The following is an 18,727-nucleotide window of genomic DNA, read 5'->3' as shown; positions in this document are numbered from 1 at the left end:
ATCCTATCTGATGTGAAAGTGAAAGTGCGTTGCTTGGCCACATGTCTATACTGAAGGTGGCTGCGTTGGCAACCCTGTCACTGATCTCAGTACTTCAGGAACAGATAACAACATTGAGCACAGTGCAGGCTAATCATCTAAATGTTTATCCAGCTTCCTGGATATTTTTTTTTTCCTTGTTAGTCTGCTACTGATACCTGAGTTAATGATTTTACAGCACTGCTTCCCTAAACAGAGAAGTGCTTATCCTATTTTATGACCCAGAGTGACAAATTTTATTGACTTGTGTGCTACCAACAGCAGCACTTGGGTACCAGAACCACATCTGGGGACACCATAAACAGTAAGAGTCTTCTTGGTCCTGTTACAGCCCAGGCACAGGTGCTGGAAGAACTGTTTCTTTCTCTTCTTTCTCTGCCATCACCAGCCCTTATAGACCGGTAGTGCTCACTATGGTCCACCTACTCCCTCCCCGAAATGTGACCCTACAGTCTTCAGCCACCTATTTCTTTCTTCATCGGCGGGAACTGCCTGTGGCCAGGTGCTTTCCTGGGGACTCAGAGAAGCACCCAGCCAGAGCTGTCTCCCTAAACCCAAAGGGGATAGTTGCCATCTTGCATGTGGGAGTGGTTCGGGAACCCACTGCTACGGTCTCAGCCAAACCTGCAGAAAAACCTTTCCTAAACTTTTCTGCTTGTGGCCCAGCTTGCAGGTGCCTTCCTAGTTTTGCTCCTCCAGACAGTACTTAGGTATAATAAATGTCAATAATAACTGATTTCCAAACATTACAACTTAACCGGTAACGTTACGGTAAAACCAGCAACACCTGGGGTTTGGATTTGTGAGTTCCCAGTGCCTCCCTTCCACAGCGGTGCATGTTTCTAAAAACTGGCATCATCTGGCAAGAGCCAGAGCTCTGAGGTGAAGCCCCTGTCGTGAATCGAAGCAGATCCCAGGTCCGGGTCTTCGCGGCTGTGGGGTTTTTTTGAGTTTTAGGCTGAGAAGGAAGGTGGAAGGTTGGTGGAGGGGAAGAGGCCGGGTGCGGGAACTGGGAGAACCCTGTGCCCCGCAGCCGGGCCTTTGCCCAGGCGCCTGCTTGAGGCCGGGCGTTTGGCTGCAGGCTGCCTTTGCCCGATGCCCGGGTGCAGGGGGGAGGCCTGTCGACAGCGTCTGCAACCAGCAGCACTGGGGGGCCGAGGCACCCCGTGGGTCCGGTCTGTGCTGCGGCCTGGGCCTCCGTGAGGAAGGGGGGACAGGGCACCCCCCGGGCCGGAGGGCCGGGAGCCGGTGACCAGGGGAGCTCGGTGGCCCTGCTGCAAAAACCAGCCGGGCTCAGCCGGCTTCTTCCTCGTCGCCCAGCCTCCATGTCGGGCGCGCATAAAGAACCATGTCATGCTTCAGCTGGGAAGGAAGGGCCGGGAGGGACTGGAGCCGCTCTCTGCTCTCCTATTTTCATAGAAACCGATCTGTGTACCTAGAAAATAACAGGAAGGGAAAGAGCGGGGGGGAGGCGCGGGCGGGGGGGGATAAGAAGATCCTGTTTTCGGTCGCTGCCCGAGGAGTAATTCGGAGGAGACGGCTCCATATTCCCGGGGCCGCGGCGGCTGCGGCGGGGATGGAGCGGGCGGCGCGGGCGGCGTAGCCAGCTCGCACGGGGGGGCCGCGGGCAGCGCCGCGCCCGCCCGCCGCCGCGGGGTGAGGGCTCCCCGGCCGCCCCCGCCCGGCCAGGCGCCCCGCCGCCAGCCGGCTCCCTGGTACCGGGGGCTGCTGGGGTTGTGTCCAAGGCCTCCCCCTCCCCCGCGTACACACTCACACACACAGACACACACACTCACACTCACACACACTCACACACACACCCCATCTCCTCCTGCCGCCGCCGCCGCCGCCGCCGCCGGAGAGATCGGGGATTGCCCGCGGCCCGGCCCTGCTCCCGGCTGCGCCCCGTGCCCGGGCGCATCGCACCCCGCGGGGGCTCGCCCGGCTGCCCCCGGGGCGGCGTGTGCGGGGCGAGGGCTGTGGGAGGGCGGGGGGACACACGGCAGCTCCCGCGGCGGCTCCCGATGGCTCGTCCGCGGCCCCGAGAATACAAGGCTGGAGACCTGGTGTTCGCCAAAATGAAGGGGTACCCGCACTGGCCGGCCCGGGTGAGTACCGCGGCGGGGGCGCCCGGCCCCGGCCCCGCGCCGCCGCCGCCGCCGCCCCCCTCGCCCTCCTGCCGGGCGGGCAGCGGCCGGGCCGCGGCGAGCCTCCGCCGGAGGCCCCGGCCCCGGGCCCGCCGGACGGGGGGCCGCGACGCGCGCCCACCCCGTTATTATTGTGCATCTTTTCTTTGATCTGCAGATTTCTCCCCGGCCCCCCGGGAGGAGGAGGAGGAGGAGGAGGAGGAAGAGGGAGAGGAGAGGGAGAGGAGAGGGAGAGGGAGGGAGGGAGGGGGGCGAGCGAGCGCGGGCTGTACCTGGGTTGTTATCGCGGGGAGGAGGCTCGGGGAGCCGGCAGCCCTGCCTGCCTGACAACGATGCTGTTTATTATACGCCCTCCCTCCCCACGGCTCCCCCGTGGGGCAGAGGGGCCCCCACCTGCCCCCCCCACCCCCGCGGCCGGCGCCTGGGGCAGGGCAGGGCAGGGCAGGGCAGGGCGGCCGCCTCCCCCCGGCCCAGCGCGGCCCAGGGCCCGGGCTGAGGGACAAGGCTTCGGGCCGGGCCTTGGCGACCGGTGTGAGGAAGGGGCACGGCCTGGGGCAGGGCCAGGTCTCGAGGGGCCGTGTGGGGAGGCGGCGAGGCCTGGTGGCGCGGAGGGGGAAGGGGCCGAGGCCCGGTGGCACAGAAGGGGGAAAGGGCCGAGGCCCGGAGTCGGGCTGCGGTTGTCCCCCGGCTGGCGGGTGCGAGGAGAGCCCGGCGGCCAGGGCGCCGGTGGGAGCGGGAGGCATGGCGCGGTGCGGAGAGGTTGGGTGAGGTGAAGCTGGCCTGGCTCCGAGGCGCGGCGGGGTCCGCGCTGGGTGCTGGCATCCCTGCGGCTCGGCGGCCACCCTTCCGTACGCGGGGGTTTGGGGTGTTGGGCCTCCTGCTTTATTGTGTCTTTTACTGTGTTGACTTTCTTTCACGGTCCTTTGTCATTTTTTGATTTACGCTGCCGTGATGTAACTAACTGAGGTGGAAAGGCATCGTGGGCATTCGGCAGTCAGATAAGCACCCCGTTGTATTTAAACATCCATTTTTGGTGCTCCTACAGTAACGCAGAGCAGAGCCTTCTCCTGCTGGGGGGTCTGGTACCGTGGCACACTTACACGGCCTGTCCCTTCCCTCCTTTTCGGTCACTGTCGTGTAAACTCGCTGTGTAACACGTGTCGTGTGAACTCATTGGCAGGCATCAGCCAGTGAGAGTCTGTATTTACTTGTCTTCTGCGACCTTACCGGGACGATTGGGTAGTGCTTCATGCCATCATTTTCTGGTCAAGGAAAGTTGCTGGTCTTTGCAAAGAGCATGAAGATAATGAAGTGTTGTATGCAGCGTGCAGGAAAACAGAGATGGGCAGGATAAAGATGGACTGACGTTTAGCATTGCCCTTGACAAGAGAATCCTGGAAAAGGATGGGTGTAAGTGGTGGAAAGGTGTCCTTAGTATAACTAACTGAGGAAGCGGGAGAAGAGGTGTTGAAGAGCAGACACCGTACAAGGAGGGAAGGCCAACACCACAGGCTTAAGCAAAGGTTGGTGAAGAAAGGATAGTGAGAGGGTGCTAAATATCTAGAAGCATGTAAATAAGGTGGTGCATTCAATTATTTTGGCAGAGCAGGCTAAAATTAGCATGCAAAAGGCCGAACTTAATCAACACTGGGTTGCGGTTTTGTTAGTCTATTATTATACAGGTTGGTGGATATACTGCCTAAAAAATGGCAATTTATGTCAGCAGAACAGCATGAGCCACTGAAAATTGACTTCTTTCCTACCTCTGTCATGGTTTAATTTACTGTGAAAATTTTAATGTGAACAGTTGAGACCATTACCACATTGAAGCATGTTAATCCCTTTCCTTTTTGAGCCTTTGTAAAACTCCCATTTGTTTACCCAGAAGCAGAACAGGGCCTTTTGTTTTAATGACGTTTTCTTTCCTTTAAAAAAATCATTATATGCTATGCAGCTGGTCATAGCCTTCGACTGGGTGTCTAAATAGGTACCCGAATGGCAATAATATCCAACAGAGTACATCTTCACTAGGAAAAAACAGGTGTGCTCTTAACATAACTTACTTCCTTTGTGCAAACTAACAGGATGTAAAGTTCAAGTGAAGACAAAGCAGTCGCTAGTTGTAACATGACTTAGCAAGCGGAGGTAGAAACTGTAGAGAGCCTACAATCTACAATCGGGTAGGGAGAGAGCAGTCAGGCGAGGGAAGCATTAGTACTGGGTTTTAGTTCACCTGAGTGTCAAGAGGCACAGAATGTGCTCCTGTAAGACGTGATGCCGTTACATACAACTTCATGTTAGATCGGGCTGATGTCTGCCTGAACCTAACGTATTGCTCATGAAAAATACAGTTCATACCATCTTTACTAGACCTTTTCTTCATCTTGGTTGCCAAGTTTTGCCTGATGCAGACTTCCTTAAGCGAAGGAAAAACCTAGTGAGGTCACTAGTCTTTATTTCGTTTTGCAGAAAACATTATATATAAATAAGAAGAAAAGAAGTATTTGAGTTGAGAATGCAACTCAGATACTCTGATTAACTGAATGCCTTTTATCCAGGGGGGTCACTTGTTTCCAGATCCTTGACTGTTTGCTACCCACTTCTTCATTCATTATGCAATTAGCGTGTTTGATCTCTGTATTGTCATGTAAAAACTTACATTATTTCATGCTAATATACTAGCTTAATAATACAAGTAACTACGCTTAAATGGCAGTGTTATTGCCCCTACCAAATGGTGTTCTGAACCTCTTGAGACCTTTGGCATGAATTTCCTGTCTAGGGACAAACTTCTTAAACTGTGTTTAATAAACCTGAGAAGTGTTAAAGCAGGACAGAAGGACTCTGCCTACCCTTTAAAGAAACACACAGACATAACTGACCTGGCTCAGAATCAACCGTGTATTTTTGTGTGCATGCATAGTGTCATACAGAAAATCTAACTCAGATCCCAGAAGCAGTCCAGCTGCAGTAGTGGAGATCTGCACCTAGCTCAGTTACTCTTGTCTCTCATTAGGTATAATGCTCGTGGGCTCCGCCAGCTCCATGGGGCACAACACTGCAGACATATGCAGCGTAGGCAGCAATCTCTAGTCCTAGACTGTTAGCTTTCCACCCCCCTCTCTTTGGAAGTATGTTGATACAGCAATCAGCAAGAACAGGACCGGCAAGCCTGACTTTCATCACTGTGAGTAAAGAGAGAGAAACCGTGAAGAAAGTGGCCAGATAGTGATGGTACGCCCAGGGATCATTGAAAAATTTTGTCTAATAATTGATGGTGCATTATAGCAGTCAAGCTGCATTTAAAGTTCCTTTGTGGATTGGTCTAGAATTAATTTGGACCAAGCTTGCCACACTTAGCCAAAACGGTAATGGCCGGTAAATCTTATCTTTACATATCCTGTTAAAATAGAATTGGTGAATAAAACCACTCTCTTCAAAAGATGCTTTTAGATACTTGGTGTCTGAAAGATGTCACTTAGGTCTTATTACCTAGAAGGGCTGCTTTGCATTTTGGTATCACATTTTTTTGGGCAAAGCCAAAATTTCCTTTAGCTTAACTGGAGGACAGTGAATAGGTTTAGGGTTTAGGCCCCAAGAATTGTACTGAAGCTTAATAATAACAGTAGATAAAATACTGGCAGCAGTTTGGTTTAACACGGTTTTCATGTCAGCCTGTGATGTCAGTTGTCTTCAGATGCTCATCAAAAATGCAGAATAAATACCAACTGGCCAGGTCATCAGTCGCTGTAATCCAACAAATAAGCAATTGTGTATCCAGGGTACATGCAAAAATAAAGAGAAGATGCTGTTGTGGTTAAAATATAGGAAATAAGGATTTAATTAATTCTACATTTCATGAGTCGTCTTTGCTTTTGAAGCACTAAATCCCTCTGTGTCTTAGTTCTCTGTTTGTAAAAGACAGTTAACAACACTTTTCCCTTTAAAAAGGTGTTGTGGAGACAAAATCACTAACATTTATGAGTTGCTTGACTACTGCCGTGATAGGAGCTGTATTAGCACACATAGACAGAAAAAATCTCTTTCTTCGGATACCCTAGTTTATCTAGGATAGATGTCCTGGTTTATTGAGAAATTGCCCCTTCAATAGTCACTCAGATGAGATAAAAGGGAAAAAGTAGTGGTAGATTCAGAAAGATCAATAATGGTGTTTGTCTTATGAGTGACCCTGAAGAAACAATAAGCACTTAGTTGCTGAAATTAGCTGCTGATTTAAAAATAGGAAGGAAGCTGTTAACGCAACTGTAGAGAGCGGAGGAGAAAGTCTGGAATGACCTCAATAAAATAAGAGTATGCCCAAGTAAATGGCTGATGCCATTATTGAACAGAAATCTAGGATCATACAGCTGGGGAGAGAAGAACTGTATTTGGGTAAACACAAGTAGTTTGTGTAGGGATGATAGAGTTGATTTGGGACAATACAAAAGAGATCCAAGCAGGTAAGACAATGTATTTTAGTGTAAAACACATGGATGTTTAGAGCTGTTTAGAAAATTTTGTGCTGGGAAGAGAACACAGCCTTTAAAGTGATGGTGTCACTCTAATTATTATGAAGGTGTATTTACTGTCTTGTGAAGGTGAATATCCTGTTTTCTCAACTCCTGTTTGCCTTGTGCAGTCCCTTTACTGCTACTCTGAATTAACACCTACTTGAACTCTGGATTTGCTGGTTAGCTGACAATCCTCATATGTGAATGTCACTATTAAGCATCTGCCAATAGCAATGGCAAAATGGTATTTGGGGCACTTTAATATATTAGAGTTGCAAATCGGTATGAAATTTTCAGTATATTGCTTAGAGTAATATATAGTAAATGCTGTCATTTTAATGGGAACTAGTGTCTGTGGTGGGCTAAGCATCATAAATGTGATGATTAAATGATAGTTTTTAGCTGAGTGCATTTTTTTCAGTATTGTTGGCTATGTCCCCCATCCAGCAAGGCATGAAAGTAAGACACCTTAAAGTAATCCAAGGGAAGGGCTTAAAGGCGAGCTTATGCTTAAAGACTTTGTTAGACTAGAGCCTAAAAAGATAAGGCTAATAACACTATAGTATTATAGTGTAATATAATATTATAGACTGTTAAAAGGAATTACTACTACAGAGTAACAGAATTCCAGAAGACTTTCAGTATCAGTAAAAAAATTTTAAAAATATATTTTGGACACTGCTACACAGGCATTTTACTAAATAAACCTCTGTCTTCCAGTTCAGTGAAGTATGGATGGAGCTAGTGGGTTGATTGTGGTGAAGCTTGTGGTGTAGGACCAAGGCCTGTGTTATAACATAGTTTGGTAAAATACAAGATACTTAACCAGGTCAGTTATAATTGCAAGTATGACAGCTTGGAAATATCAAACTATCAAACATATCACAGAAGAAAGATTCTACGTAAGTGTTTGATATTTAAAACAGACCATTTGTTTTCTTATTAGTATAAGGATAAGGGAAGGTAGGTTCCCTGGCAAGGTTTATCTTTTTTGGCAAAGAATGACAGACAAAAATCAGATTAGATCCAGAAAACTTCAAAGGGTCCATCAGAAATAGACAACAGATCTTTCTCTGTGTTTTTCTGCCAAAACCCAGTCTGCAGTCTTTCGAGCTTTTCTCCTTGGCCGTTTGGGACCTGTCCAGTCCTTCACCATGTGCTTTTCTCCTTTTTCCCCTTTTGGTTGCTCTGGTTTATGACCTCACTTTTGCCGTGTTACTAAATATGAGTCTCCTGTGACTTCTCCTTTACCAACTCAGCTTCTTCCATCTCAATCCCTCTTTAATTATGTACCTCACTCATACATCACTCTCCTCAGAGATCTGCAAGCAATTTTTCATGGCAGGTCTCTGTTCCTTTCTGAGATGAGACATGATTTGCTGATCACTGCAAAGGTCTGTCTTAACCTAGGAACTGAGGGTGAAGTCATGGCTTCTTCAGGCAGCACTCCCATGACTTCTGCTGTGGTGCATCTGAAAAGAACACATTTGAGGCAGTGAGTCCTTTATGGGATTGTTTTTTACTTTCTAAACCTTCTGCACCAGGTTGACACATGTTCCTTAGATAGTATTTAAACTTTTATTTGCAGATATCTGGTCATGTTTAGAGTAGGTGTGAGTGCCTTTTCAGTGACTTCATCAGCTCATTGAGTACTGTTTCCTTCATATCCTAAAACAAAAATAACGAGTGAAGTGTGAATTCTCCTAGTGTTCAGAAGGTGGGGAACCTCAGCAGCTGATGGTCTTTCTCCATGCTCCTGCATTCTGCTTTAAGTGTGACTTAAAAACAGATTTCATCTGAGGATTGTAGCATAAAATTGGAGTAATTTTTATACATAAAGTTGAACCATAGCTTACAGTAAAACCTTTCCAGTTGCTCTTGTTTGGCAAACGAATCATTTTGGGGCCAAGATGTTCTATGTTTGTTGTTAGCACAGCAGGGACATTTGGGAAAACTTCTTTTAAATTCAGTTCTTTAAATCTCTCTGGTTTGGGTGTTTGGTTTTTTGGTTGTTTTTTTCTTTGATTAGTTTAAATAACTAGCACCAAATGTGCAAATCTGATCTTTCTGTGTAAATGACAATAGATGAATACATTTTCTTCTGCAGCGTCAAGATTTTAAGTCCAAACGAAGCTAACCCAGAATGAAGACAGTTGTCTCAGAAGTTTTGAGGCAATAAGCAATTAAAGTTTTTCATACTGTACAGACTTTTTGTTAGTTATTTTTCCATGTAATTTTGAAGCCACTGAGTAATTTTCATCAGCTGATCTCATGGAAATCATTGGATATATGTTTTGTCTGAAGGAAGAGTGCCCCTTTCAGTGAAATCTGTAGCCTGTCAAGTCAATCTGTATGTTCTTACTGCAAAAAGATATGAGAAATGTTAGTTTCCATTACATTAATTGACAGATCGCTTCTTTTTATTATCATGTAAAGAACCTTTTAGGACCTCCAACTGGAATGAATTTTTTGTAAGCATAGACAGCAAAACAAAGGCTGAGTTTTCAGTCTTAACTTTTCATTTCCTGATTTCCCCATCACAATAATGCATTAACGAGTCTTCATACATTTAGGGTAATAAAAATCTTGTAAGCAAGTGATTCTGACAGTAAGTATATACAATTGTCATTTGAGGATAGATGAGAGGATTTCCTGATAATGCTGGAAAAGTGATGACAATGTAGAGAGCTTGGACATTATAACTGTTTGAAATGGTGTTGTCTGAGCAGTAAAGACCTTTCCACTGTATGCTCGAGAGGCATAAGGGAGAATGAGTCTGCCTGAGGCCTCTCAGTAATACTGTAATTCAAGTGATAAATATAGCAACAAACACTGGAAAGTAGCCTGTGTGGAGCAGGCAGGAAGAGGTTGTGCAGCCAGCTTTTTAAAGGTGTTAGGAATTAGCTGAACATCAGTACTTTGCTGTGTCTTTAGGTACCTTCGTACTTTTCAAGTCTGCCCCTGTATCGTCTGTATCTCTGATCTCTACATACCATGGATATGTATGTGTGTGTATACGCATACCTATTCTGTGCATAGATATACAGACTCCCATAGAAAAGATAGATGCTTAAAACATAGGTGTAGCACATTGCCATGGTAGCACATCACTTGGCTCTGGACTCCAATAGAGGCACCATCAACAGAGAAAGGCCCAGTAGTTTGGCTGAAGCACAATAGGAGCAACTAGAATGAACAGTTACTTGAAAGATTCCAAGAAATACTTGGCAAACAAGAGAGTATCATGAGGTAAAGCTTCTAAAACTTAAAGAAGGAAACAGATCCTTGCTTCCTCCTCTTGGGAAGGTCTCTGCATTACTGGCTCTGCACATCCGAGATTGTTTCATTCATTTGTGTAACAGCCAGTTCTAAACCTGATACAGAAATTGGAAATAAACTGCAGATTCATTTCCAGTTTTCTTTTATTCTACTCAGACTATTTGATGTGACAGTCTTGATAATACTTACTTTTACCTGAAGCATATACGAGACCTGGCTTTGGGGTTGGGGTTTTTTTTGTTCTAGAAAACAAAAGGAAGGTAAGAAATTTGAGTAAATACTACAGCATCTTAACAAAACAATGAACTTCCCATGTAATGATGTAGTTCCTATTGCCCTGTTCTGAAGTTCCTCATCCTTCAAATGGTCTCAGGCCAACCCAAATATTATCCTTGGCATCATTGCTGCTCCAAAAAGACACATTATGTTCTTGAATTTCAGAAGGTTTTAATCTCTGTCTCCTGGCCTTTTGTAAAGCCCTGCTGAAATCTGAAAATGCCTTCAGAGTTATCATAAAGGGAGGAGACCACATTGGACTGTGCTCTGGGTAGGACAAAGCCCAGCGTCAGAAAGGACAGGTGTCCATAGGCTTTGGTCTCTGCCTTAGAAAAGTACATCTAAATCTCTTTCAGTTTTCCATTAGCAGACTGAAAGGATAATTAGCATAAATCTGTAGCCCCAAAAATGCAAACTGGAAACAAGTGTTTATTTTGCCTTGCAGCAACGTGTAAAAAACCTAGAGAGAGGCTGTTTGCCAGCTCTAGTTTGGCTGCTTGAATAGAAGACATCATGTAACAAAGGAGGAAAAACAGGGCAAGGAATATCATACACCAGAGAATTTCTTTAAGACCATCAGTTAACAAAGCATTCTATGTACAGCAGAGTAAGTAGGGCCAGGGAGGAAGGAAAAAATTCCAGACTGTTGGGATCTTACAGGTATCACTGTGGTGTCACTGATGTCAACTAGGAAACAGTGTGTCAGCCTTTGGTCAGCAACATTGTACACCTTGGGCTTGGAAAGCACCTACCTGTGAAGCCACTCAGAAAGTAAAACCACACTGAGGCAATGAGTAGAAGAAACTTTAAGTCTGGGAGAGCTTGAGTCACAATTGCACAATAATGCAAACCATTTCTGGGAATCAATCCCATATCAGACTGGATTACTAAATGTACTAAATATAAGTACATATTGAAGCTTAATAATAACATAGGGAGTGACCTTACAGAGATACGTAGCATCAGTCTGGAGGTGCAATCCAGGTGGGAGAAGCAGCAGGAAAGTACAGATAAAGGAGCAAATGCTATAGGTGCAAAGAGCAATTCTGGAGTTGCTGTCCTTCCCTTGATATGTTTGTGTGTTTTGCATAGAAAGTCATTGGATACAAGCAGCTCTTTTTTGCTAGTTTTTCTTCAGCTCCACAAATCTTACATTTTACAGTGTTCAAGCCTCCATGAAAGGGATACAGTGAACCCCTTCTTTTAATTCCTGGAGGATGGGGTATCCTCCTCCACATGAAGACAACAAGAATGCAGGTCTCCGTTCCTGGTTGTTACCATAGTCCTTTACCTATTGTTTGTTAACTAGGAGGCAGTTCCTTCAGCTCCTCTTCCGCATATCCTTTGGGAAAACTTTAGATGTAGGGCACTTACGGTTCACTTTTTGTATGGCATGTATTAGTATCTTCCCATTTCAGCAGCTGTGGGGTGGAGGGGAAGGGAGGAAGGCACTGATGGAGTGGCGTTTAGACTAGCACGTGCCATGGGTTGGCCATCCTGACAAAGCAGCATAAGATGATGCCAGAAAGCAGAGCACTCTGCCACAAAAGGAGGTTTGTGTCCTTCCTCTTCTCAAGTTTTGCCTTTCTCTTTCCTACTGCTTGTGCAGAGACCACCCAAGCACAATGGCTGAGGGGGCTCCAGAGCCAGGAGGCATGGAGGGGTGTGATTTGCATCCCATAGCAGAAGTGAGGCCATCCATGCATGGCCTGTCTTCCTTCCTTGGGATATAGTTTATTATTCATCACTGTATGTAAATCAACCCCTCTAGCCCCATTGATTGCTTTTTGGTGTGTGTGTGTTGACATAAATACCTGTGTATTTTTCTTTAGCTTCCTTCAACTTGTTACCAGCCTGTACGGGGGTGACCTGCACAGGGCCAAAATAATTTTCCTGGGTGCGGTCGCACCACGTGGGGGTTGTCTGCCAGCTCTCTGGCAGGATGTGTGTTTGCATATGGGGATTTCTGCATATTGCCTTGACCTTTGCAGCACATTGGTTGTTCAAATGTAACTTGTGGTCCACTATTGGCTTCCTGTAGTGTTGCTGCTTCCAGCTTTCTCTCTCTTACATTGCCAATCCTTTTTCCCAGATGTGTTAGCTTTTTCCTTTTGCAAACTAAATTTTGGGTTACTTGCAGCTTGTATTTCTCACAGACCCAGGACTCTGTGAGTCAGTTGTCATATTGGTTTTACCATCACTGGATGTAGTGACGTGACTGCATGTTTATGCATGCATACATACATAGGAGCATGAGACTATCTTTGTCTTAATATTTGCAAAGGTTCCCAGCTTGCTGTCCCACATGCCTCTTCCAGAACATGAAAGAAGGTATTAAGTGAGGCAGCTCCTGGCAAGGAATACACCTAAGCAAGGCATCTCATGCCAGGCACTGTGCCCTAGTGTAGTGGCATCCCTTGTCATCTTTTTCTTAAACTAATTAATCGCTAGTCAGTTTTCAGCCCAGATGTCGCTGTTTCCATCTGAGCCAGTGTAAATTTGTATTTCTGTAAGGATTTCTTCAGACACTATTATCTGGAATCCAATTAGGTAGCGTTCATTCAGGATTAATCACATGTGGAAGTGTTTGCAGAATTGAGGTTCCTGTGTTCTTAGCAGCGTCCTATTACCACTGTGTTTCATTATCCTCCAGCAGGCATGGGCGTGGGCTTTTTATGTGTTCTAGAAGTAGCCCTGTGCAGATCCACTGCAGGGCTGGAGGCTTGCTGTTCTGGTTGTTATGGAATAGCGGAAGGAAGATGATACCTATCCCGTGTCCCAAAGGCAGCAAATGAGTTCGACTGCATAAAGATTCCTTGATTTCAATAAAACTGCTTACATGTGTGCTGCAGTGCCTGTAGAAACATAAAGTAGGGCCACAGCCTAAGGGAGAAGGCAGACGTTCATCTTAAAAAAGAAAAAAAAAAAAAGATGACATTCCTTACTGCTGTGCCTCTCCAAATACCAGGGCTTTTGAAAGATATTAGTGGTGCAGCAAACTCAACAGATAATTCTTTTCGTATGGTGTCTGGATCAGGTGACTCACATATGTTCACATTTTCAGGTACCCCTTTTGCTGCTTTTTATCAAGAGTTCTTTTTAAAAATCTTCCTCTTGTGCAAACTTTATTTTACTTCGTCACAGTCAGTATTTCTACCACAGCTTTTAGAAGAAGGTAGCATAAAGTTATTAAGCCTTGTGGTTAGAATTTTAATGTCTGCTAAGATACATCACCAGTAATAAGCTTGTTCTATCTGTTATTATTTTGTTTTCTTTGCATTTATTTGAGATACTCTGCTTGGAGCTTTTTATTGTTGTTAAGGGAGTGGGTCAGTTTTCTGAGCAGGTTTCTTGAATTGGTACTTCTGGTAAAATGACAAGAATTCCTTGTTAAAGGATGAAAACAGGTTAGAGAAGACACATTTGTCAGATAGGGCTCTTCAGCATTAAAATTCTGTGAATGTTTTCTCCTTATCTTTTGGAAGATATTTTATGCCATCTCCTGCCTCACAAATGAATGGGTTCACCTGCGTATATAATTGCCATGTTATTGTGCTGGATGAGATCTGATCATACAAAGACAATGGCTTTGTTTATGCTGCCAAACTGTATGCCCAGCTGTGCTTGCAGGATCAAGCCTCTAGCTGTTAAGTTTCTAGAAGCCCATAATAATAAAGATTTTAGTGGCAATATGTTAAGAAGAAACACCAGCTTCTTTAGCAGATGTGGGAGCAGGGGGAACAATTTTTTAATGAAAAGCTTATACTTTTTCTGAAACATTTGCTGCTAGATGAAGGTGTTAGTTTACTTGTTTGTCAAATGTCAGCAATACAGTTGACCTGGTATAGTAACAGGGGTGTCAGGGTTGTCTCCAATGCAGATTTATTGAAAAGGATGCCATCATGATTGCTACATGTAAGACTGAACTGGGGATCTTGACAATTAAAAGCAATGTGAGCTAAAACTCGTTGGTTGTGGAGCATGGTTTGGGCACGTCATGTGTCACCACCAGTGCATTAAAAAGTAAAGGCAAGTGACACTTAGAATTAAAATTTTGAATACTGACTGAAAGGCTTTTGGTTGGATTTTGTTGATTTGTATGAGGTGTATATAAACACTGTATCAGGATCCTAGGAATAATTTGTATGTGCAGTGTTCCCTAATGTCCTTCCTAGTTCCAGGTATGTATCTCACTGACCAAGTTCTCTTTTATGTGTAATTGCCTTTTCCCAGTTATTTGCACAATATGAGTCAGAATAATACACTTTTTCTTTACAGCCGCTTTTTAAAGCAAAATGGTAACCTGATTTAAAACATGTTTTTTTAATTGAGCTGCCAAGGGAGAGTGCTAAGCTCCCATGCTTGGTATGGATGCCATTCCTGATTCAGAGGTAAAGAGTGTTTTAAAAATTTAATATTAATGTGTGCGGGAAAACAGCTATTACAGTTCCACATGTGTAATTTGTCCCTTGGCAGCCTGTATCCTTTTAAGATCATCATTTCTTTAAAATTAATCTTATGATTACCCCTCCAAGTCCAGTATAGAAATGAGAGAGAGCAATGGCCAGAACCCCTTGGTCTTGTTTAGAGAAGGAAAATTAGAGAAAATCAGAGACTTTGGGAAGAAAGCAGATTCTGGAGTAAACTTTGTGACTTCTGTAACATAACTGCAGCTGAATCACCAGATTTTGTAGATAACTCGTGTTCATGGTAACACGATATTCTGAGAGGTTATTTGAAAGAAACATAAAATACTTACAGATACCTCATACACATATTCATGTTAACTTATTGGATAGAAAGAAAGGATGTTATAAAGTAACTCTTAATCCTACAAGTATATAAACATATAGGCAACTTCAAGCCCATGATTAATCCATGTAAATTAAAAGAGAGTACTCACATGTTTGAAACTCATGTTTAGTGTTTGTGATGTAAAATATATTTTTTAGAATAATGGGCATGCCACCCTAGCAAGTCTGATCACTACCATATTGATATTTTCCTCTTGTCTCTGACATTAATGCCACTTACATGTCTAAAAATACATCTTTTTGTCTTTCATGTTTTTATTATTTCGAGTAATTTTTCTCTAACATGATTTAGTAATTAGGATTTAAGTTTGTAGGTCTGCATTTACATAATGGAGTGCTTTGTACATTTTTATATAAAGAGTTTCATTCCTGTAAGCTGCTGCTTGAGGGTTTTTTGGGGGTTTTGAGGGGTTTTTTTGAGGAAAATGTTCGTTTTGATAAATAAGGTTGTTAATCTTTTAGGGACTATCTAAGTAAATTTCAGCAACATTATATTTTTGGTCAAAACTAAATGAAAACTCTCATTCTGAGGTTTTGGAAGCAGAAAAACAGGCAGGTGGGGAGGAGTATGACTTGGCTTGGAAAAACTTGTTCCTGAGTCTCTTTAGGCAGACAGATTAAAATTCCTAAGAGTTTAACCTAGACTGAGGGACTTTGCAAAGAAGGTATTTGACACCATAATGACAGCTCCTGGAAATCTTGAGCAGAGATTGAAAGCAAACCCTGTAAAAATACCAAAGTTGGGTCCAAGTGCTGCACAGAGACCACTGTGACTCCACGAATCTCTTTTCATTCCATGGTTTTAGCGACCCAGTCAACACAGGCAAAAGTTCCATCTTAGCAAAATAGTCTGCTGTTTTAATTGGTTGGTTTGTACCACAGATGGTGGCTAAGGCTGCGGGAGTAATGGAAACAATTATTTACAGACAGTTGTTAGGTTTATAGCAACCCTAGGCTTTCTACAGATGCCAAGCTTTTCTGCAGGTACAAGTTTGCTGTTTGTCAGCAGAGTAAACAGGAAAACCTGCCTTTGAAAAATTATTGCAAATCACTCCATTTCATTGGCTTTGCAATTAGATTTCATTGCTTCTCATTCCCCTCAGATTGTGTACATGTTGTTGTTGTACGTGTTACTTGCATCACAACAAAATAATTGGCCTGCGTGCTGGTGGTGCTTGGTGATTATACTTATCCCATAGTCTCAAAATCCAGACTGAGGCCTCTCCGCAGCCGAAGAGTCCCAGTCCGCCATCTTCACATGAGCACCCTAAGTGCCATGATTTGATGCTCTGAGCATGCCTCTGCTTCTGCAGTCCTCAGCGCCAGAATGTAGTGTCTGTTCAGGGACCTCCACCATACTCAGTGCCTGCAGAAGATACCACTTCGTGTGGCTTCTGTGCTGTGTATGCAGCTCAGCTGGTGCAGACGGCCTGTGCTTGCAAAAAGGTGGGTAGGTAATAGGTAAATTAGTTTATGATAATGTGAAACAGAAGTTTATGTTTTGAAGTAGTTGCTTAAATCCTGCAAATAGGGATTCTGGTGTGAACACATACACTCAGGTATTTAAGAGCATGAGTCTTTATTGTCCGTGGGTCCACAGAGAGCAACATAATGAAGACAAATACATGCTGAGCTGTGTCTCCATTCCCTCTGGAGGACTGGTCAGGACACTCATGTAGTCTCATCAATACTGCTGCACCCAAACCTCAGAGGGTTGCAGGACACTAAAAATGTTCTGTGCTTTTAAGGGACAAAGATTTTGTGTTCTTTTCCCATGTAACAGTAAGCATTTTTCCTATGCAGGCACTTGTTCAGTGACAAGGAGTGTTTCAGTCCCCTGATATTATACTCCTTAGCTGCAACTGACGGTAACAAAGCAGGCCACAGAGGAGACAAGCAGGAAGGTTTTCTGTACCCAGAGGCCCAGATGACAGTTGCAACCTCCAGAGTGTCAAGCTTGAATTCTCCTTAGCAGGAGCCTGCGGTCTCCAGCAAGCGAAGCAGATTGTTCCCTTCATTGTCTCTAGTATGTTTGTGTCCACCCTGATGCAAACTGGAGGCTCATGTTCAGGACCTGCAGTCTCCATCGATCACGTTTCCTTACTCAAAACAATTTTAGCCGCAAGCTGTAGTGTCAACAGGGTTTTGTGTACTTTGTGGGAAACTGGACCAAATATTGCACGGGGACACTCGATATTCTTCAGCCTGGAAATATTGTGCCAATCCAAGTTTTTTAACTGACTTTTGGGGGAAGTAAATTACATTGGGAAAAAAATAGTAAATTAAGCCAGCCAAGTCTAGGAGAATGCAATCTTCCAGAAATTTGCTTACCTTTTGGCTTTAAGTGTGCCAATAAGAGTATAAGGACTAGCAACACTTCTTTTAATAAAAGCTTGAACAGTGGAATATGGAGCTTTGGATATGTTGAACAGATGAGCCCCGAGTATAAAATTTGGTTGTGTGTATTTGACCAAATGTCAATGCTCTAGGCAGGCTGCATCTGATTGAAAAGATTTTGATCAAGTTGACTGGCTAAAAAAACCTATCTCATAAATATAACATTTTTCCTTAAAAACAAACAACGTCAATGAATTAGTAAAATTCTAGTGTAAATATTGGAAGGCCAAAAAATATTCCTCAGACGAATGAGTTCTTACACCATTCATGCCCTCTTTCTAGCAGATGTGCTACGGAAGGTGGCAGGGTTTATCTGAGCACTTTGGGGAGGAAGATGATACGACTTTTCATGTCCCTTTGGCTTATGAGAAGAGAGTTGCAGGAGAAAAATATGGTGTTTGTGAATGTGCAGTCCCTAAAATTCCTTGTTTGTTGATGTCTTGACTGGTTAATTAGTTTTTATTTTCTGTATGTCTTCCAAGCACATTTTTATATGTGCATTTCTTGCACACTTATATTTCAAGACAAGTATATTTGTAGTAAGATGATAAAGTAGGATAACCAGATTTTGTCATCAGAAACTTTCATTTGGTCTTAGTGGGCTCACTATAGTTTGCTCACATGGATGTACATTTAAAAACAGCATTTTGATGTCTGAGGAATAATTCAGACAAAGGAGAATCAAGCTTCCCTATGCTTAAAGGGAAGAAAAGTACACATGAAATGCCTCAGAGCTGGCAATATTTGTTGAAAATGAACAACCTCTCCCCACCCATCCACAAATAAAAAGTAATTTTGTGAGCCATGAAACTTAAGAAGCTTATTTTTCTCTGGCTTGCCTTTATGTGGATTCCCTGTTGTCTGATGTTTTGGTTGAGCCTGTAATTGCAAGCTGTCTTTCAGCATATGGACTACTTGTCTGTCCGTCTTCTGATGGACAGCCTATTTATCACAAAATGTGGGGAAGCTTAATATCTCTTTGGCCTTTCTCCTTCTGGCTGGTTTGGCAAAATTGTCTGATTATGTCCTTGAGTTATTGCAGGTGAGAGTCAGACTGAAAATAGTGTGATCACATCCTTTCCTTTCCTTAGGGAACAGACTGGGGGAAAAAAAATCCTAGTGGTGGCACCATTGCTTCACTCACAGTGGCAGGGAAACACTTCATTTGGAGAAAATGGAGCATTTTTGCAGCAGTCTGACTTTGGGGTGTGCTCAGTGGGAGGATTTGATACCAGTTTGGTACCCTGAAATCCTCCTCTGTCAG

The 18,727-nt window shown here is 44.1% G+C and overlaps 1 protein-coding gene across 3 annotated transcripts in view; it reads left to right on the top strand.

Annotated features, from left to right (window-relative positions):
• Nucleotides 1–1,602: 1,602 nt before the first annotated feature.
• Nucleotides 1,603–18,727, top strand: part of HDGFL3 (HDGF like 3) — a 40,187-nt gene continuing 23,062 nt past the window's right edge. For 2 of the 3 annotated variants that reach the window (XR_011327098.1, XM_069798369.1), the window contains exon 1: nt 1,603–2,147. Coding sequence is in view for 2 of the 3 variants with exons in the window: in XM_069798369.1 (XP_069654470.1) it covers nt 2,064–2,147 (84 nt within the window). In the remaining variant the exon portion in view is untranslated. The remainder of the gene's footprint in view (nt 2,148–18,727) is intronic. The other variant, XM_069798370.1, reaches the window with a different exon arrangement.

This window comes from Haliaeetus albicilla, chromosome 12 (genome assembly GCF_947461875.1).
Source record: "Haliaeetus albicilla chromosome 12, bHalAlb1.1, whole genome shotgun sequence".
NCBI lineage: Eukaryota > Metazoa > Chordata > Aves > Accipitriformes > Accipitridae > Haliaeetus > Haliaeetus albicilla.
Note: the sequence above shows the minus strand (reverse complement) of the source record. Positions and strands in the feature narration are given on the sequence as shown.